The 23406-nt window shown below is 36.6% G+C and overlaps 1 protein-coding gene across 1 annotated transcript; it reads left to right on the top strand.

Annotated features, from left to right (window-relative positions):
• The first annotated feature begins 5397 nt into the window (after nt 1-5397).
• Nucleotides 5398-22581, top strand: LOC139715787 (uncharacterized). The gene is made up of 14 exons (XM_071627327.1): nt 5398-5498; nt 10046-10163; nt 11079-11153; nt 11826-11914; nt 12851-12924; nt 15829-16001; nt 16554-16621; nt 17507-17584; nt 17927-17987; nt 19118-19247; nt 20516-20625; nt 21527-21589; nt 21826-21888; nt 22225-22581. The coding sequence occupies exons 1-14, from the start codon at nt 5398-5400 to the stop codon at nt 22579-22581; spliced, it is 1560 nt and encodes a 519-aa protein (XP_071483428.1).
• Nucleotides 22582-23406: the final 825 nt, after the last annotated feature.

Raw genomic sequence — 23406 nt, 5'->3', positions numbered from 1 at the left:
TGTGTGTGTGTGTGTGTGTTTATTACATGTTTGAATGAACAGTTAAATTGCAGAACAAGTAAACTCCACTCTTGTTAATGAGAGATATTTTCAAATGAAGATATTGAAATATCGGACAATTTTACTTATAACTTCGATAAGACAAGTGAGATTTGGAAAGTTTTTTTTTCTCTATTTGATGAAGGACTTAAATAAAAAAAAATCAACCCGTTTCCCAACCAAACTATGCATATATATATATATATATATATATATATATATATGTGTGATGTAGGGACATATTCATGCATTATTTGCGTGTGAGTGTGCGTGTGCTTGCATGTGAGCTTGTATGTCTACGCTAAGGCAATGATTTGTTTGGGGCAAATTATTTGTATAGGGCCCCATTTTTCTCTCTCTTCTTTCTTGCTATAAAACAACAACAATGATTTGTTTTGATTTTGATTTTGATTTTATTTCTGAATTTCTTTCTCATACATAAATGAAATACAAAAGTCAGTTGAACAAAGTAATTGAGCACAGTGTAATTTGAATCTGACAGTTAAAACAAATAAATGATTACTTAAAATATACAACTTTTTTTCATGACACAATGCAAAATGAAATTAAACAAATTATTTTATTCATACATTTATGCAGACGTAAGTTCTATTGTTCAAAGACAAATTAGGCAACTCTTGATGTACAGAAATTCAGGAGACCATCATCATAAGCAAACTCTTGACGAGGACAATGGCCTCAGAAATGAGTGTCTTAACAATAAGACATTGTAAGAATATAATATACAAGTCACTACTCACTGAGTGGCGATAAAGAGAAGGGGAGGGAAGAATGAGGGGGGGGGGAAGTGCAGCGGTGCATTGTGCAAAAAGTAAAGTGTTTGATGGTTGCAAATAATTCTTTATACATAGATCCCAAGGACTGACATAACGATGTTATCCGCTCCAAAAAATTTAAGTTCTTACTTATCTACTTTCACGACGACTGAAAATCCTTAGGAATTCTGTCATTCAATGGTACAATTCACTTCAAGGCAAAATATAAGGAAAACTGTCTAACATCAGTGCTTAACTTTTAGATTAAGAGGTTATTTTTGATACTGCAACTTAATAACAGTTAGAATAAAGTGTCGCTAACCGTTTCAGAAAATAATTGGGTAATTTAGTTATATTGATTTCAGTCTACTTTCAGTCGACTTGAGGATCTGGAGGCTGTAATTGAAAGAGACGTACCAATACCTGCACCTGAAAAAGGCAATTATCCCGGATATATTCTATGACTTAACTTCGACCATATGGAGCCTCATATACCTGTCTTTTTCTTTATCATAATAAAATGATTAATCAATCTATATCATATTATATTATATTATATTATATTATATTATATTATATTATATTATATTATATCATATTATATTATATCATATTATATTATATTATATTATATTATATTATATTATATTATATTACATTATGTCATATTATATGATATGATATGATATTATATTATATACATATATATATATATATATATATATATATATATACTACTACTACTACTACTACTACTACTCCTACTACTACTACTGCTACTACTTCTACTCCTACTACTGCTACTCTGATGCTACCTCTCTTTACAAACTGACTGTAAACCAAAACAAAACATTCTGCAAATTTGTCCACGAGGGATGTTCGGAAGTAAGTCCCGCGACCATGCTGATATCCGAACTAGTGGTAAATGCATACATATCACACAGATGAACGAGCACCCACCTAGCTCCTTCCCACAATGTGTACATACCTTCGCTGCACACCTTACATACCGTTTGACTAATCCACCGCAGGAACACGGCATTTCAACGGCTTTAATTTGACCATTTAGAATGCTTCTCCTAATGGCCCTACCACTGTGAGTGGATTTCTCTTGCCCTTACAGCGAAATTAGACGACCGAGGTATAGACTTGTGTTCAACCTTTCATAACCTCTGATTATTGTTCTTCTGCGGCTTCCGCAGGTCATGTTAAAGAAGGTTAGAATAATTGACTGCGCCAAAATGTGAATGACGCTATACAAGCAGACGCTATGTTTACGAGCACCATAACAAAGGTCACCTGTAACACGAAAAACTAGTTTAACAACAATTTGCACACAGACACACTTTATACAAGTTAACATTTGATGATTTCAAAAGACCATTTAATGAAATGATGCACTCTGTCGTTGTCAAATGATTTTCCAAAAATAACCTTGCTCCAACATGTAATGGTGGTATAATTGTCCGCTCTTTGAATAAACTTTCTACATAAGAGTTCACATCTTTGATGTGGGGAAAAGTGCGTCGTTACAACACTGAATATTTGTTCTGATTAATATTCCTGTTCGTCACTGAAAACCAGTTTCATCATCCTCTTCCGGCCTGTCCGAATTTTCTGTGACCGGACTTCAGAGAAGCTATACGACGTTAGGCCAAGTCCTAACTTGGGCTTGCCCGACCTAGCTGCAACTGCCGTGGACTGAACTAGTTCCTGGCACAGAAATAAGACGCAGAGAACCAGGTGCAAAGAAAAAGTTCAGCAACTCAACTCATTATACAGTATGTCCTCCCCCCTTAAAAAAAAATACAATCGAATTTCTGCACTGATAACTTTTAATATGATTAGGCTGTCTAAATGCTATTTCAGGGTCTAAAAAAAAATCTTACCTATATTTTGCAGAGAACCCCATTCAATTTGGTTAAGTGGTCACAGAGAAATGTGGATTATTGTAAAGCATGTCATGGGTCTGTTTCTTGCAAGTTTAGCGCTTGGATGCTCTTGGAACTGCATATTAATGTGTGAACATAATGGACAGAACTTGGAGGGAAGGGATTTCTGACATGTTCTATAAAGATCCTCATTTCTCTTTGACCACTGAAGCAAATCGGATGGGGTTTTCTGTAAGATGTGAGGAATAATTTATGGTTTCATGCCCTAAAATGGTAATTTGATTGATTCACTATTTTTTATGAGGAAGTTCCCGTTGTATTTCTTTTTTCTTTTTCTTTTTTTTTTTTTTTTTGGGGGGGGGGAGGACATACGTAACCCGCTTTTCAATTTCTCCATTCACTCGTGGAACTTTATCGGTGTGAACTGATGCGACGAGCTGTGACCACTGCAAGAATAATTCCCATCCATCTTCTTTGTAGAAAAATGAAAACAAAGGAAAGCACAAGGTAAAAATATATCTTCATTGTTTGAACACCTGCTTTGGGAATCTGTCTTGCTCTCGCATCAGCGGGCTAACTTTGGGGTTTGACATTATTTTTGTCGTCAAGGCAGCCATACATACAGGCTTGTATAGGTCTTGCACGGCAAAGCTCAGTGTATTGTATCTTTTATTCCTATACTCAATTTCATGTTTTATTTGGGCTAGAAAGGTGGCAAATAACATTAGAAATAGGAAAGGTTTGTAAATCACTTGGCAGCCCGAAACAAATAGGCTGCACTGTGTAGTAAAACATGAATCGCTTACTATTTCAGGAAAAACAGAAATATAGTTGTAAGACTAGTGTCCCTATTTTCTGACACGTCTCTCATGAAAAAAAATACAAACAATATTCCGAATTATGTTGAAAAAAAAAACAACACGTTGGTATAGAGAAAGGACTTTAAAAAGAAATCACTCGCTATTCATTTTAGATACACTCAATTTTAATCAGCCAAAATGACAATATATAACTGAGTTACTGATTAAAAAGTTGAAAAGATTGATTGAAGAATGCAGCGTGTTACAATTTGGAGAAAACAAAAATCCACAAAACGATCAACATATTTACTATAATACGTGTCTAATCCAATGCAGAGGACTCCAATGCAAAAGCCAGCTACATTATTTGTAACATTATTTGTATAACAACCAGGTAGAGAAAGGGATGACGCTCAATTGTTAGCAATTCATTAATTTTGGATTGGTCATATCCGGGACTACGAGTAAGAAAAGAAAAGAGTTAAAGCGACTGTACAGTACTGGTTGAGGTAGGGATTCATGTTTTGAACATTCCTAAGCGAGATAATGAAAAGTCTCTTTTGAAATATGAAAGAGCATGTAATTCTAAAAAGGATTCAACGTTTATTTGATGAAAATTGGTTTTCAAATGGCTGAGATATCCAAAAAAGTGCTAATAATAAAAGGCGACATGCCCCAACTTTATTAGTATCTCTTTGTTTCACCTTGTTTTTGGATATCTCAGCCATTTCAAAACCGATTTTCATCGAATAAACTTTTGATACCCCTTAGAACTGCATGCTCTTTGACTTCTCATAGAGTGGTTTCTGAATATCTCACAAAACGTTAAAAGCTAAATCTTCACCTTGACCAGAACTGTACACACCCTTTAAGTTCCAATCCTTGACAGAAACAATTGACAATCTCACATTCACCTGAAATTGTAAGCCTATTGTCATTCCGTGGTTTGTATTTGCTCGTTACCGACGACATTATTTGAACAACCTTCGATTATGATGCCACCAGAAGGTTCGAAAAACCGCTACTCAAAGGTTCTCAATGATGCCCTGTCGAGGTTTCTATTCTGTAGGGGGAAAAAAATAAGTAAGAAAGAAAACCGAGATACCTAAGCGGGCATGAAGAAAGCGGCTTATACGGCAGTGTGGAACAAGGAGGGGAGGCAGGACCGTGCGAGGGATAGGGTGTTCTGTTATGAAGACCAAAAAGTTTGTTGTTTTTGTTATTTTTCTTCCTCTCTTCATCTAACAGTGCTGGTCTAAGCCGCTTACAGACGGGGTTGAAATATTTACCGAAAGGGCGCCGCGAGATGCGGACCACCGCCAACGGAGTTCCCGTGCCTCTGTGTCCGTGTATGTCTACAGTGCATTTCAAACTGTAGTTTGAGTTCTTGTCTGATGGACAATCCTTAGCGAAATATTGACTCATTATTTGCCTGTTTGTTTCACTGATATTTCGTCTCTTCCACAATGCCGTTCACAGCGAAAGAGGTAAGTTAGACATTCAGCCGATTGTAACTTGAATTACATTTCCGCCAAACTCATTTTTCATAACAAAGCAAACTGTAATTTATATGTATGTTGTGCCTGACCTTACCGATGTGATGGCTATTAGGAGTGAGACAGATACATGTATATGGAAATTGTTTTAGGTAATACATTTTGGTTCCAAGAGAATCAATGTACCTCATGCGAAATATCACTTACTCACAACGTGTCATTGTCGCAGTCAATCATATTCCTTCAAAAATACGTCGTTAAAACGATGGAAAAAGAAATCACGATGCAAAAATTATATATCTTTTTAACGTACAAAATGCAGTAACTGTTTTATTCAGCATGCAGAAACTGATTACTGTACAAACTTTTGACTAATGACAATATAGATAAAATAATGACGATTGATCGCAATTTTTGCACACTTTCCTTCATCAAGGCACGATGGAAATTTATTCGAGCTGTCCGAATGATCATCATGCAAAACTCCATGAATAGGTGAGTACATCGGCTCATCCATTTCCTCTCATCTTTCTCCTACTTCTCCTCTTCCTCCTCCCTCCATATATCTTCCCCCTTTTCTTCTTTTATTCTTCTTCAGCTCATCATCATCTCCATGTGTGCTCCCTTACAAAATGTTGATCTCACCAGGGGACCGTTTCATGAAACTTTTTGTCAGTGATTTACACTGACAACTGTTAAAAGCTAGTGAAATCCTTGCGTCTGATTGGCTGATAGCAAATTTGTCGGTGAAAACCTCCGACGAGCTCGTTGATGAAACGCCCCCCTGATCTGCGTATAAGTGCCTTACGTGAAACAGTAACAATATTTAGACAGACCATGTTTAATACAAATACAATTTAGCTCCGATTTTATCAACTGTGTTCATATCATATTTTCATGCTCTATTCATAGGGGCAATGTTTGAAGAATGTGGTCATTGTTGTGCGTGGAATAGGAATTAAAAAATGACAGTTTCCTTATAGTTTTCAAGGTAATTATGAATCGTATAGGGAAATAACATATACTGTTTTATCAACTGGTGAAGTGTCTACGTATACTCTATAGTGATTGATGATTGATGTCATAAAAGAGAGTTACAGAGGAGAAGGAAGAAGAAAAGAGTAGTATAGTAGTAATAGTAGTAGTAGTAATAGCAGCAGTAGTAGTAGTACTACAAGTAGTAATTGTTGTTGTTGTTGTTGTTGTTGTTGTTGTTGTTGTAGAAGGAAATTAGATAGCCAGAGAAGAGAGGGTAAAGAAAACAGGAGAGAGGAGGAAGAAATAGAACTGGAAGAGGAAAAGAGAAAGAATGAGACAGGAGGAATAGAAGAAAAAGAGGAAGATGAAGAAGAAAGAGTAAAAGAAGACAGAAAAGATGAAATCAAAAAAGAGAAGAAAATTAATGCAATAACTCAAGAGAAGAAGCAATGAACAAAATGACGTTAAAATGCATGTTCAGAGAGGAAGGAGGAGAGTAGTGAGAAAGAGAGAGCTGGGGCGTCATCTTGCCAGATACCTAATAACTTTTCTACTTATTTTTTTGGCCAAACGAAAACGTGAGCTGTTGACATCGTCTTTTCTTAACAGCAGCATACTGTTCTACCAGTCTCTGCTCTCTATCCTCGTTTATTCAACTTCTGTTTTTCCTCCGATGCCTTTCTAACAATCGCATGTTTTTTTTTCCTTGTGTGGTTCGTGTACGCCTGCATCTCTCTCGTATATATCCATTCTTTCAATTGTCACAAAAGATTTTCTTTTTTTCCAGTGCCTTTGTGCCCGCGTTGATTACGAAGCCGTAGAAATCTTTCTTGCCATTTCTTTCTTGCGTTCATTTACCCTTCTTTACACCGGGCTTGGCGGCGGATGTACTAGTAGCTCTTGGGTGATCAAGCAACCCATTTATCGCTGTCACCATGTGTACGGGGCATCGTGGCAACTGGGATAAAGCAAATTGGTATATTTGTAGCCGTCTGACGAGATCTTTTTCGTCACGTGAACATATTGCGACATCTAACCATCTACTGTCGTAACGTGATATTGATTTGATAGACTCAACTTCCCTTTCTTCATCATAATTCGACCAGGGGAATGTATCAAGCGGACAAAGGAAATAAAACTTTCGTACTAGAACGAAACAAAGAAATTTTATTTTATGTCATGAACGAAAAAAAAAAAACATAACAGAAAACTTGAGACATCATATTGTATACAAGCAAACTACAGCTTTATTCGAAAATTTTCGGATACTGTGAAGGATTTCGTGTTGGTTTTTTGTTTGACTGTTTTGTTTATTTGTTTGTTTTGTGCTTGCTTTTTGTTGCTAATCTGTTCTTCAACTGTTCTTTACAATATCTTGGCAGGAACACTAACCCATGTTATTTTTTGGATCAAAATGTATACGAAGGCGAAACAACATTCAAAATCAGGTGAGTCATAGTGTAAAACAGACTCACGCATTGATGCACTTTTACATTTGTGCACAATTACGACATTTGTGATTCTAGTGAAATAGGTGAATAACTCTTTCCGTGTGAAATGGGTCGAACTTTTTATTGCGCAATAAGTAAAAGCCACGAGTAAAAGTTTCGTGTAAAGCTACACTTTTATCACCATCATCTCAGTGACATAAAAAAGATCCACCGCCACCACTATCATCACTTCAAATGTTGTCGTAATCGATGTCTCCTGCTACGTACACTCGTTATCGTATCTTTCTTCGTAATATATAGGCCTACATACCAATCTTAACAAATCTCAGAGCCTAAATTCTTGTCATAAGTGTCCTAACATTCAGCTCTCCCGTCGTCAAATATACCTGTACGTTATATTGTTTCCTCCTCTTACACGTCTAGTTTCAACCGTTACATCGATCGATGCGTGCGTCATCATTTCTTGTTTCGATCCCTTTCCATTTCCTACTTTTCCTTTAAATGCTCTGACTTCCCCTCAGTCAACTCGTTCTCGTTGTCAATCAAGTTGTAATCTAGCAATTCAAACTTTGGTTTGTTTGGGGCTTGTTTATTCTTTCTTTTATTCAAAACCGAGCCAAGTGGAATGTCATTCTCTCACAGACGGACTAATCACCTGTAAACCGGGGGTGAAATGTTACACAGCTCCTTCTTGTAACCCCTTGTTTGCACCTCGACCGACTGCTTGGAGTCACCGATTTTAAATCTTCCCTTCTTTATTTTTTTCGCGGAGTATCATTTTGACAAACGTTTATAAAGCTCTTTTCTCGAAAGAAAGAGAGTGAGAGGGCACTGGCGTTCTCTTCACTCCGACGCGCAAATATTTGCAGAGCTGTCGCCGAGACCGACATGGTTTCATTAACGTTGCCATGGCGACGTATAATGTTTGCGCTGAGCACCTGTAGGCCTGGTAGAGCAAAACTCTATACTAGCACCTTCCCAGCGCCAACAACTCCTTTTACAAACAAAACGACATAGAAAAACACACATCGAGACAAAACAAGAAGCGATTTCGAAATTGTTATCACTGTTTCTAAATGTCAGTCGTCATTCAGTGACTTCAGTAAGTCACTCAGTAATTCAGTAAAGAGCTCATTAAGTTCTGATTTCATATTACAGCATCAGGCCATGATGTCATATATAAACGTCATGAGAAGAACGGATAGGAAATTCACCATTTGGGTATTGTAAGCTCTGACGTAAGATGCTACCTGCGTCCTCGATCTCTGCCAAAAGAGTTGGAAATATCCCTAAAAAAACCTTTCGGGTAAAAGTTTTCATGGAACATTATTATGTGTTGTTGAAACATTATTCAGATATCCAGTCATCTTATCTTGCGGATGAATCTGAGCAATCTTAAAGACCCGCTTTCATGGAGGACGGCAGTACACTGTATTTTGTCCCCCCCCCCCCAAAAAAAAAAAAGAATCCCACCAGAGACCAAGAATATACAATACACTGACCGACAGTGTCATTTTTTCTGCTACTCTTTGTTGAAGTGTTGCCATTAGTTTTGTGGAAGGTTTGGGCTAGAGATGGCATAGTCTTGGTTGAGGTGAAGATTAAGCTTTTAACATTTTGAAAGATATTTAGAAACTACTCTATGAAATGTTAAAGAAGGTACAACTCTAAGGGGAATTAAACGTTTCTTCGATGAAAATCGGTGTTAAAATGACTGAGATTCCCCCAAATGAGGTAAAACAAAGAGATCCTTATAAAAGTCGTGGCCTGTCGAATTTTATTACGATTGTTTTTATGTTTTTGGATACCTCAGCCATTTCAAGACCAATTTTCATCAAGTAAACTGCGAATTCCTTTAAGAATTACACGTTCTTTCATATTTCATAAGAGGTTTCTAATCACCTGCTAATTATCTCACAAACACACACACGCACACACACATACGCACATACACACACACACACACACACACACACACACACACACACACACACACACACATACACACACACACAAGTTGGAAACCTGCAGTCCCAGCTTAACTAGAACTGTAACATCTAATTTTAAACTCTACCGTAAAGTGTAAGCTTAGGAATTGATGTGCACAATAACAGAATGCGTGCGTCAAAGCTGCTTTTGACATTTTCCTATCATCCTATAATAGTAAAATAAAATAGATGTTTTCCGGACATTCTGTCGATACTCTACAAAGGTTAGGGTGCCGTGGTAGAGTTGATGCGGGTCTGGACTTCTACGCAAAGGTCATGGGTTCGAAACCTTTCCCTTGCACTCATCCTCCGAAGAAAAGACAGTTTAGCAACAATATCTCTCTTGCTCAGAATGACAGAGTCCTCGTATATGCCAGTGGCAACTTTGGAAAAAAAATCCCCCATACCATATCGCTGGTTATGAATTTTGTCATCAATAACAAAAATACTGAATCGTCTAATTTAACACAACACGTGCCTTATTTAAACAAACGTTGCAAGTCAAAATAGTGTATGTTGAAACCAACAAATGAGCGCTTGGTTTGCTGATGCAGTATCCAGTACATAGCATTGACCTACCATCGTTTCTCTATTTCTCTCCTGTTGCTGTACATGGATACGACAGGAGTACCGCAGAGCTCGAGGAAGATGATCAGGTTCTCTCATTTGTGTCTCATGTCGATGGCTCAAATCAACCGGAAGAACTAACGTTCGACAAGAAGTACTTCCAGGTCAAGACAGAAGTACGTAGAGCGAGGGTAAAGGTATCATGAAAGAGTAAATCAAAATTGACTTTGATATGAACTTTGAAATAAGGTTCTAACCCTGTTTTGTCAATTTTCTGTTCTCCTATAACAGTTTTTTTTTTCATAATCATGTCATCTCTCATAAACATCATTGCACACAAACCTTTCTATCTATTTTCTTCTTCCTTAACAAGAGATCTACCACGTGATTGTCAATGTGCGTCTGTGTGTATGTGTATGTGTATGTATGTGAGTGTAATACTCAGTCTTTTTTCTATTTATTAGGCGATTTCCCCAGTTTTATTTCAGTTTCCCAATTTGATTTCTTTTTTCCACTTTTTTAATGAGGGGACTGCATATTACAAGCTATACTTTTTATCAGTCCCCTCCATTTCCAACAACATTGTTTCGGAGTTTACCATAAAGCATTTGTTTGTATCGCTGTTAACAATTTCATGTTTCTTTTTTACATTTTATTATGTTTATTAAATTGTTGTACTGATCTTGTGTCATTATAGTATGTATACTAACATATTTCATTGTATCATCAATTTAGAGATTTAACAACTTGAACTTGAATGTGAAGTATTTATAAAGGTATTTAGTAGTGTACAAATATTCCATCTCTTACTGTCAAATATTTTTTCGTCGTTTTAATTTAATGCCCTTAATATCGTTAACGAAGCTTTTAAATCTATCTGACGAGATCATAAAAAAAAAAACCGGCAGATGAAGAGAAACGCGTTTTGCTATCAAAAGAGCAATTACTGAATCGCACAATGGGGAAATATCTTTTGAGTGCATGTACGTGTACATGTTCAGTCAGCAAAGTTTAGCTAGATGGAAAATAATATCTGATGAATATATTGAGAGCCATCATTGAACCACATTCTTACGCCATGTTCATTTCAGATCATGATGACCCAAGAGGTCAAGAACGCCCTCTCTCTGGAGCCAGAGGAAAGACGTCCCGATCAACTGCGGCTGGTAAGTAATGAAAATATGGAATTTTATTGGACAGGTAAGTTGCTATGGTCACCTTTTTCGGAAGTGCCCTCAATAGGAGGCCCTCGTCATATATCATTCAGACATTTAAGTGGTATGAAATTAAGGGTGCACACAACTTGCCTTGGTATTCCTTCTTGGTCTTCTTTCGTAAATGTGAAATAGATAAGGCTTATTATTATCTCACATTTTCGATTGAGATTCGGGTTGATTTTATTTCAGTTCACTTCAGTTTGGTTCAGCTGATTTCATTCTAACTCAGTTCATCACCAAGCTTCCATGTGGTTACTGTTTCACATTGTCGATTGAGATTCGTGTTTATTCTTCATGTATTTCATTTCAGATCAGTTTTGTGTAAGTGAATTCCTTCTCTGAACTGATTTAACTGAATTCAGTTCATCATCTACATGTAGCTTCCATGTCTCTTTAAATATATCAATCAATCGACTGATCCAAATTTGTCAGTTATATCGTCTCCATGTCTGCCTGTCAGTCTTTCTGTTATATCACGTATACTCTTGCACCCCCTTATCATTGATTGAGTGATTGATTAAATAAATGAATCAATAAAGTAATGAATTAAAAAAATAGTAGATTTCTACCTGCTCCAATAATTTCGCCTGTCTTCTTCTTGCCTTTATACCATGTTTACAGGCTCTGAAAGGACTTCAATCCATATCATCGTTTGCAGAATATCCGCTTCACATCCAAGAGAAGTTGGTCCGAGTTGCTTTTTCGTACAGGTACTTATAAGTCTACAAAAATACGTCTTACGTTTTCAATCCAGGCGTTCGTTGTAAACAATAGTATAACTTCCGGTGACTGCATATCAACTGATTCAAGCTATCAAGCGTGGTCAGATTCGACCTCGTTATGACAAAGAGTGCATTAAAAAAAGGCGTCCGTGCTCAGACACGTCTTGGGAAAATGAAAAGGAGTGTAGCAGTTACGAGTCGAGTAGCACGCTGGATGGTGACATATGTTGATGCAAATGTTACACCATCAGGAAAAGTTGCTTTAACAAAATCGACTTTAACCTGACGTGAAATCGGCAAACCTGTTTTTTTTTTCCTCACTGCTTCGTCGACCTTTTTCTATTCTCTTTACGCAAACAACCCTGTCTTTCGGCTAAGATCAAAACAAACGTGAGAGTCTATTGCCTTGAATTCAAAAGTTCCTGAAAGATTCCACATAAGAGAGATTGACCATAGGTTGTTTATCTCTCTTTATCCGTAGTTGTTGTGATTTAAAACAATTGCTTGAAAGAAATAAACAAGCATGACAAGAAAAGCAGTACTTAATTTACACTTGCAGAACGTAGCGCAAAATCAAGACGTGAAAACCTGAGACCGATGACTTACGAACTTTGCCAATTATTATTTTACGTCTATAATGCCGGTGAGATGTCTGTGTGTGTCTTAGATATGATAATCTATGTTTCCGTTTGCAACATTTGTCATGGAATGTTAGAAGACATTGTTCAGCAGTATTGAAGTGAACATCTTTGTTTTGTTGTGTTTTCTCTTGAATTTTTGTCTATTCCGGGAGATGCTTGAAGTTGACACAATGATTGTTACATACGCCTGGTAAATGAACGTTGGAAAGGATGTAACGGATTGGGAGAAATTTCACTTATTATCTCTCTTTTTTTTTTTTTTAATTCTACTCTGATTTGATAGCGTCCCGGAAAAGAAAGTTATCATCCGACAAGGTCACATTTCCGAGAATTTTTACTTCCTGGTTCAAGGCGTCGGTGAGTTTACTTCAATTCAATTCAATTCAAACTTTATTTTCACTTTTTCTTTCCAACAGAATGTACAAGATACAACATTTTGAGTTTGACATGGGAGTAACAATAATATACATAACCAGACAGGATTAACAACATGTTCATGTTTGTTTGTTTGTTTGTTTGGTTTATTTCTGCATTTTCTTTCTCCGAATACAATTGCAAATGAAAACAAAATGATACAGATACATACAAATCAATACAAAGAAAAATCATTTGCGTAACAACATTCAGTCTGAAGTGGCATAATTAAGAATCAAAATAACATATTAAGGCATACTGTATCTATTAACAAAGGAGAAATCAATACAGGGGACCGTCATCATAAGCAGAGCTTGACGTGGATGAGGCCCTATCTGAATATGTAATACCAATGTAATACAACACCAATTATATATGTACTCATAAAACTCTTAATCTTAATACACAAAACACATTTTGCTACAGAAAAAAAAACAGAAAAGAAAAATAGTGACTTGGCGCTTTAAAACTAGAAAAAAAAAACAGCACGCAGCACCATTGACTGCTGCATGGTATAGTAGACAATAAAGTGTAGGTGTGTGCGAGTGACAGTGCGTTGTGTGTGCAGGTGACAGTGCAAGAGAGAATAAAGGCTGTAGCATGCCTATTTTGGGGGTAAGGTATACGCTTTAATGAATGTATGCAATATCATTATCAAGGAAAGGAACGGGAGGGAATGAAAAAAAGATTAAAAAAAACACTTTGCATGGATCAGGGCTTACTGAGACTTCAGAGAAAAAGAAGAAAAAGTACATTGATCAAAGACTTCTAACTGGAAACATATTTCAATAATAAATACTTTTTTAAATGAGCTTTAAAGGAAAACAGTGAAGTACACTGCTTTAATTGATCAGGGCCCCGTTGCTAGAAACTTTGCGTTTAAACGCAACTTGTAACTGATTGTCACTGGCCAATCAAAATCATTGTTGCATGCATGTCTTTGTAATAGGGCAGACCCTGAGCCAATCAGAATGGTTGTTTCAAAATTAGCAATTATTTGCAATTGATTGCAACTTTCTTGCAACACCCCCCAGGTAGGTTATTCCAGACATCGGGACCGTAATGTCTAATTGATTTCTGAGCTAAAACAGTTTTGGGGTTTACAAGGTGAAAATCTGTCGAACGGCGAGTTGGATATGTGTGTATATTCGAATTTAAGTAAAAAATATTATGAAATAAAGAGGGAAGTTGATTTGTTGCATACTTGTACATAAATATACCTGTTTGTAAAATGTGGATGTCCTGAAGCTTCACAGTATGCAAACGATGAAATAAAGGATCTGTATGAGATAAATATGTGGAATTAGTAATAATACGAATAGCACGCTTTTTGAGTAAATACAATGAATTCAGTTTAGTAACACTACAATTTCCCCATACAATATTTGAATACAATATATGAGGCAAAATTAAAGAATTATATAAAATAATCAGGGATCGTTCTGATAAGAGATCTTTCAACTTCCAGAGTACACCAATATTTCTTGATAGGGTCCTTTGTAAACAGGATATATGTTCGCTCCACGTCAAATGAGAATCGATTGTAATGCCTAAAAATCTAATAACCTGTTTCTCGCAAAGAGAAAACCCATCAATTGATATGTTGACATCAAGATCCTGTGAGTAGGGTTTTCTAAAATGAACAAATGTCTACATGATCAATACAAAAAAGATACATACATTCTATATACACTCTGCGAAAAAAAAAGTGGAGGTACCCACTCAAAAGACCAGGCGTGTATCATGTGGGTACCTATGACAATGTCTGAGGGAAAGGGGAAATAAGGGGGGGGGGGAAGCTTACAACTACAAAGAATGCGGGAAACTGGGAAAGTCGGGAATAGAGAGAGAGAAAAAAAGCAAAAGTGTGAAAAGAGGAAACAAAAAAACTTTCCACATTGCTTTACATGTATTGTAATTCACGCTCGACAGAACATGAATTGGACAAGTTTCTTGTCAAATACCAACTTGAATTGCTAGTAATGGCTTGTAATATTTGCCTTTTCCACTATGCTTTCCAATGTACTTTACTTTTCTAACATTATTGTTTGCATTTGTATCAGTGCTTCACGACATTTCACCTTTTCACCTGTTTGTACAAATCGATTATGCTACTTTGCAATTATTTTGTATTATTTGGATATGGAAAGAAATAATGACATGAAATAAAATGAAATTAAATGAAATAATGTTATCGGATTTCGGGAATCAAAATGTAAATTCAAAGATTACTTAACCTTCTACTCTTTTCCCTTCGGATTTTTGTTTGTTTGTTTTTTTTCATCTGTGATACCGCTTTCGTACTCTTGCTCAGACCATCAATGTTCAGTAATCCTTTCTTTCACCCGTCATTTTTTTTCTTTTCTGATTAGATTTGATTTGCTTACACTAAGTTTTCTTAAGTGCTATAATTCATCTTCCACTTTGAATATTGAAGGCAAAATCGCTTTGGGAATATTGTTGGGAAGATGGGGGTGGAGCCGAAGGGAGGGACGTGACAGGTACCAATCGATACCTTTATCATTGTAAAAGTTGAAAAAATTATGACTAATGACGAATGATTGTGGAGATTATAATTTTCTATTCCCCTCATAAGTGATAATTTTCATTCAACAAAATTTGTTGAACGATCGATACTCATGAAATTCTAGAACCTATCACCAAAGATAGATACTGTAGCTCGGAAGAAGGATAGTAGAGTTTAAATATCCTAGCGAAAGGCGATCAATAAAAATGATGAACTTCGCAGGCTGCATCTTCATTTTGTTACTCATGTTGGCTATAGTTTCTTATTTCAACATATTACGGAGGCCTTCGTTCTTTGCCCCCTACCTCGACCTCCTCAAGTTTCCGTGAAGAAAACCGAGTGCGATCCGATGAATAACGAAGCCGTCACGACAGAGATCGGCAGGTTTCGGAAGGGCGACTGTTTCGGGGAGCGCGAACTCCTGCACGGGGATTTGAGGCCCAACACCATCACTGCCGAGACACCTTGCCAGTTGATCGCGATCGAGAAAGAGGTAGACAGTTGTCTTGGGAGCGACTTGTTACCAGGCTTTTTATGTTGTTCTTCCATTGAAACGATTAGATAATGAGAAATAAAGCAGAGAATTGAAAAAGAAACAAAAAATGTCTTTCGGATGAGCGCATGTCTTCATCAGTCAGTGTGTATGTAAAGCAAGAAATTGCGGTCTCCGCAAGTTGATAAAAAGCAATACTGTAATACAAAAATTTGAAGTCGGTCCCTGATGTAAAATTCATGGGTTGTCTGGTCCACATTGTGCTTTTAGTAAGCAGAAAAACTTTTACACAATTTTTGGTAAAGACCTTTAGATCGGAAATCCCAGCTCAACTATTTTTGAAGAGCGAGAGAGTTTGATACCGCTGTAGACTTTGCATTAAAACATAATAATATCTATTTGTCCTGTGTCTTAATGCTGAGCATGCATATTATGCTCCAGATACAACACGAATCAATTTCCATCGCACTTAATGTGCACTTTATCTCCTCATTCTAACTCATTCCGCACTGAAGTCAAATGTTTCCATGTTTGCCATTCTTCCTTGTACAGGATTTCCTCGATATGTTCATGGGAGAAGGAGAAAGCGGAAAGGAATTCGAACATCTCACATTTTTACGGTAAGCAACGCCGTTATTGTCTTATCGCATGTATCTCACTGCAAACGCAAGATGGCGTTGTTCTGCATCGTGCCAGAACTCGTGACTACATTTCGCCCCAGACCTTTTTTATGTGTTGAACGTTATTGACTGTGGCAAATACAGATTATTGACACACTATGCTGAATATAAACCTCATCATTTGCAGAGCATTTGAGGAAAGTAACATCAAAGAGCGTTTCTAAAATATCCTTTGTCTTCAAACCAAATAGGGACATTCGTGAATTTAGTCATTGATGGACCCAAACCATTGCATTTCGATGCTTGCATACTGCAAAAGAAGCTCTATATGTTATGGTACCTTCTACAGTTGATGCATATCATCAGAATATTATACTTTATCGTGAGATATTTAGCCTTTCAAAGAATTTTCATACGCTGTTAAAACATCAGGAAAACACGCAGTACTATTCATGAACACTGGGACTTGTGTGACGTATTTTCATTTATGTATTTCCATCGACTTTAGATATGAACACATGAAACCGATAGTGGTAAAAGTAGTTGCAGTAGTAGCAGTAGTAATTACTACAGTTATAACAATAATGATAATAGTAATAATAACGATAGTGATGATATCATTATTATTATCATCATCATTATGATGATAACAATACTAATAATGATAATGATAATAACAATAATGATAATAATGATAATGATAATGATAATAATAACAATAATAATAATAATAATAGTAATAATGACAATGATAATGATGACTAGGGAAACATTTTCACCGAAAGGATGAACGAAATTATTTAGTGCTCCGTCTATCTTTTTATTTTATTTTTTTGTATCGTGATATAAACGGTCCTGTGTCTATCATTTTGTGTTGCTGAACAGGACGCTGCCCTTTCTAAAAGGCTGGCCGGTGACGAAACTCAATCATCATCCCCAGATGTGCCTCATACATTTCTTCAAGTAAGTTCCCCGACAAAACTTCTACGCAGAGACCAACAATGCTATTATTATATCATATTATATCATATTATATCGTATTATATCATATTATATTATAATATATTATGTTATATTATATTATATTATAATATATTATATTATATTGTATTATATTATATTATATTATATCATATTATATCATATCATATTACATTATATTATATCATATTATATGGATATATATATATATATATATATATATATATATATATATACAGAGAGAGATACATGCAAATGTTTTAAAACTGTATACTATACACTAAACTTTATATCTCTACATGTATTTCATCCTTTTTTTATTAGAACCGGTTCTGTGATTGTGAAAGACAGCAATGCGTCGGATTGGCTGTACATTATCAAGTCAGTAAGTTTGAAGTCAAGAGATGTGCATTAGGTGGCATGGAGATCCTCCCAGGTTTGATATGTGTAGTAGTAGTGATTGTGATGTTAGAACTGATTCATCTCTACAAGCTGAAAAGATCGAGCGCAGCAAGCCAGAAGAGCAGTTATCGTGACAGACTCATGATCCCAAAAAGAGAAAGAGCAACAATATTCATGACATTAATTGCACATCTGTCAATTTATAGAGAAGAAAACTGACCAGAAATAAATATAATTTATCAGCGGAAAATGAGCAAAGAAAATGGGATTTAATCGGGATGCTCGGGTTTCTGGGACGAACGCTGTACTAGAGCTTTCTACAGCTCAGTCGAAAGAGCACAAGACTGGCAATCCGGAGGTCTCTGGTTCGAATCACGATGGAATCCCATTGTCTTTGCTCATTTTTCCACTAATAAATTATATTCATTTCTGGTCAGTTTTCTTCTGTTTGCGTTTGTTACATACTCAAAAAGCTGCATCACTTCGGTGATCCCTCGCATATATCCCAAGTTGAATTATCCTTCGGGTTTATGCCAGGTTTAAGTGTGTGCGTGTGTGTCACACACAAACACACTGCTATATAGCTTCTGACCATCCGAGCATTTAGAATTTAGGGTTTCTGGGAAGAACATTGTACTAGGGCTTTCTGTAGCTCAGTCGGAAGAGTACCGGGCTGGCAATCTGGAGGTCTCGGGTTCGAATCCCGATAGAATTCAAGTTTCTTTGCTCATTTTTCCACTTATAGTTTATATAGAGGTTACGGAACCTGAAGGGTCTGGATATGGTGGGGGCCTACCTATTGTGATTACATCATGAACAGAGCTAACAAACTCTTTGAAGTTATCTACAGTCGAGTTATAATTTAGTTGATTTGTTTTCAGTCACTCCTTGTCTCTGTTGGTAGGGCTGATAAATCGTCAAACATGTATCATTCTTTTCAATTGTTTTTCCTAATTGTGGAAGACAATATCATGGAGAAGACTATTGAGGAATTTTGGACACCTAAAGATCTTTAAGTTGTTACAGATTTTCATTCCTGGATCAGAACTGTAGAAAAGAAAAGAACAAGAAGAGACACACTATAACTGATTATTGTTTCAAATTGCTCCTCAGGGATCCTGCCACGTGATCAAGCAGCTGAGGGAGACGCAGAGTACCGTTTTGGCGGGAAAATCACGAACGCTTTTCACGCCTGACGCGGACAAGTCATCATCATTCAGACCTCGTGATGGATTACACATAGGTAGGACGCCCCCTCGTCAGACTAACGGGATAGAATATCATTTACCTAAGTGCTTTCAATTTGCAGTTTCAGTTGACCAATTGTGACTCAGGATTTAAAAGATTGGAGGAAAAAAAGCAGTGATTGTTGACGACTCAAATAAAAGGGAAAGAAAAGATTGGAGGAAAGATAAGGGAGACTGTCTTGTTATCTGTCTATCTATCTATCTATCTTCTATCTATCTATCTATCTATCTATCTATCTATCTATCTATCTATCTATCTATCTATCTTCTATCTGTCTATCTATCTATCTATTTATCTATCTTCTATCTATCTATCTTTCTATCTATCTATCTATCTATCTTCTATCTATCTATCTATCTATCTTCTATCCATCCATCTATCTATCTATCTATCTATCTTCTATCTATCTATCTATCTTTCTATCTATCTATCTATCTTCTATCTGTCTATCTATCTATCTATCTTCTATCTGTCTATCTATCTATCTATCTTCTATCTATCTATCTATCTATCTATCTGTCTATCTATCTATCTATGCTATGCTATGCTATGCTATGCTATGCTATGCTATGCTAGTATTAAATTGGGTTACATCCTTTGTCAGGGAGGACACATTCCAGTATTCTACTTATGTTTTACATTAATCTTATTCATATCAAATTTAATTCAAGGACCTACATTTTCGACGTTTTGGATCAGTGTTTTCTGATCTCTATCAAGGAGAATATTCTTATCTTCGAAGAAGAAGAAAATATCTAGATCCAGACATCTAATGAACCGGTCCAGACTTGCCAAGACCACACTCATTTATAAAAGAAAGGAATTAAGGTGGTTACTGCAAACCAACTGAGCTAGACCCTCTCCTTACATAAACCTTCAGTGAATACTGGATTAACTTAACAGTGATACATGCATACAAATTATTTGTTTTGTCACTTTTGTAAACTTTCCATTGCGATATACTATCTACCATAAGACAACGGGAAACTCCAGTTTCAAAAAAAAAATATCAAAATTATATCAAGTGTTCAAGTGATCATGGATCACAATTTGGAAAGAATTTTTCATGGTTTTTTTTCTTAATGGTTGAAGATATTAAGTCTTGTAATGATTTTAAAATATGACTATATTTTCACATGGAAAATCAATAAAGATAATTTGCAATGATGCTCGAATTACACACACGCATATATATATATATATATATATATATGTATATACGATTAAGGATTTAAACGGATATTTTAATTTCCCTTTATCTAGGTTCGAAAATCGACAGCAGAAGACGGAAATCATCGATATCGTCCGAGGCTCCGTCGATCTCGATCAATGACATGACGCCACGACGAAGAAGATCAAGTCCTGGAGATGAGGTTGGCTTTGCTCGTGACTTGACATTAGATGTATTTGTACTGTGTTTCTATGTACATACATGAATGATTATTCATATACACGCTATCAATATATCTATACCAGTTCTATCTCTTACTCGTAAACCAAGATAATGTTTGATATAAAACTATTCCTAAATATGATGTGAAATCATGTCAAATTTTCAAGTAAAACAAACACAGTATATATCATTATGTTACTTTGCATGAGTTTGTTGGAAAGGTTTGACGAGCATACAGTGAATAGAGATACTCGTTTCAAAGTTCAAACCTTATTTTCATTCTTCTTGTCAACTGAATAAACAAAATAATGATTGCAATTAAACATGCATTTGAATATTGTATACGCTATTATATTCGCGTACAGATATTTTCACAAATGAGGTCAAGGACATTTTCGCGAGATGTCGTTTTCGCGAACTGACACAGAGGCCTTCATAAGTACATTACTACCCTAGCGCATTGTGACATTTTCGCGTCTTCGTAATGCACAGGAAGCAAAAATAACGGTATGTCCATGTCTATGATCGATGCAGGAAGAGAGATATGATATGAAATGAAATGAAATGAAATGAAATGAAATTTATTTACCAAACAAACAAACATCGTCAACAAAGTCACAACAGTGAATAGTTGAAATATAGTTTAGCAAAACTATACAGACACAGTTAATATATTCCACGACAGAAAAGACACCCGCTCACTGTTTTGTTGACTCTGGAATGCACTTAATATACTGACATAAAGATTAGGTCAACGTCAAGTCAACTTCGTGCAGAAAACCGCTTCTCATCAAATTAGCTCATCTCAAGTTTAAAGTTACTTCCTCCTTTACAGTGGATTGCGGCCTCAGATATCTTACTTACTGTTCATTTCTCTGTAGGTGAAACAGGCGGAGAAAGTGGTCTTTGTGCAAATTGACGTGCTACGCCAGAAGGACGTCTTCGTAAGTAACAATAAGAATATTGATAACGATTGTAATATTACAGATATCAAGAGAATAACAATTACGATTGTGTTGACGGTGGATTTGTAATTTTGGATAACAATGATGATGATAATGATGATATATGCAAATGGCAACAGTAATGATTATGATAATGATGATTATATCAGTGATAATAACTGACATCTTATGAATTTGTTTCAAACAAAGTTTCTTTGTGTCGTATTTCTCCACAGGGTCTTCCAATGTTGTGTCGTGAATGTGGTTTTATTGACGTGGATCAGCCTAGCTTGAGCTTGGTGAGTTTCCAAAGGAATGACAGTCTTCTAAACCTACTACCATCACTGCAACTGTATTATGAAAATATTCTACACATTTTATAGTCACTGAGTATTCATATCATCGTCGTTGTAGTAGTAGTATCTGCTGTTCTTATAATTATAGAAGTAGTAGGTGTTCCTGTTCTTTTAGTAGTGGATGTAAACTTTAAGTGTCGACTATTTAGCTTAAAATGATTTTCCATTTGACGTGATAGTAAATGAGTTTATGACTTGTCGTTGTTGCTGTTGTTATTGTTGTTGTTGTTGGTGGTGGATTTAAGATTCTACCTTCGCTTTATGTTTTCCCCTTGGCAGGTCAGTCGGGGTGCCGAGTGTATCATGATCAACAAGCGGTTCTTCCTCGAGCAGGCTAACCAGTACGTCTACCGACACCTCAAGGAGATCGTCCGGCCATACCCGCTGGGGGAGACTCTGCAGGAACACCTCCAGCTCCACACGGACTGGGAGGACTACAAGAAGCGGGCCGTGTCCGACGTCCTCGCCTTCAAGGCGACCTTGAACTCATTATCCGACGTGTCGTCAACCTTCACTTTTTCTCCGACCTCGTCCGAGAACGGAAGGATGTCGAGAAAGCTGTCGGTCGACAGCAGCGTGTCATCGACGAGCCGACGCAAGTCAAGGATTAGTGGTCGAAAACATTCGACGCCGTAGATTCGATCACGGCCTCCATGTATACCACAATATCTACCTCTTAGTTAAATCGCAGTTACCATCCTCACAAAGACACCACATAGATCTAAACTGTCTGAATTGCCTATTCTTTCTAAATGATAATAGAGTTAGACCGGGGGCCCAGGAGGTTTATTCAACCGAAAAACGACAAGCAACTGACCTCATAGGAAGTTTACATGGAACCTCATGTTTCTCATGGCGGAAACTGTGTAGAACTGAGGAATGACAACAACCAACTGCAAGCAGATATGCCGAGTCACTTGCAAGGCCATCATAAAGAAGCTAATAGGCAAATAGGATTTCAAAGGGCAATATCTTGGTGAGGTCCAGTGATACAGACGTCTTCATCATCTTGCTGTACTGTACCAGGTCGGATGAAAAAAAAAATGATTATGGACTTTGGTTCGGGCAATAACTGAAGGTAAGTTGATGTCTCAAAAATTGAAGCAGTTCTAGAAAAGAAGCAACCTGCCATTACCGATGCACTTATATTGGTCTCCCTGACAGGTTGCGATTTCACTTCACGTTTCCCCAGGAAAGGGAAAGTGAAACCCTATCAAAAGATGAAAAATAGTGCAACACACATCAAAGCTTTCCAGTCTCTCTCAAACGAGGAAGTAGATATTCTAGCTGCCACATTCTTCATCTGCTCACTGTATGGATTTGCAACATCCGACATAAACGATGCCAGATATTATACAATGTCTTCAAGCGAATGAGCAGTGAAGATGACAAAGGTCCCCTTGCAAGACTGAAGAAAATCAACTGCTCTTCTCTTTCTGTGCCACAGCACTAAAACATCAC

The sequence above is a fragment of the Diadema antillarum genome, unplaced genomic scaffold (assembly GCF_040938485.1).
Source record: "Diadema antillarum isolate AM-2024a unplaced genomic scaffold, OU_Dant_1.0 scf00000055, whole genome shotgun sequence".
Classification (NCBI taxonomy): domain Eukaryota; kingdom Metazoa; phylum Echinodermata; class Echinoidea; order Diadematoida; family Diadematidae; genus Diadema; species Diadema antillarum.
Note: the sequence above shows the minus strand (reverse complement) of the source record. Positions and strands in the feature narration are given on the sequence as shown.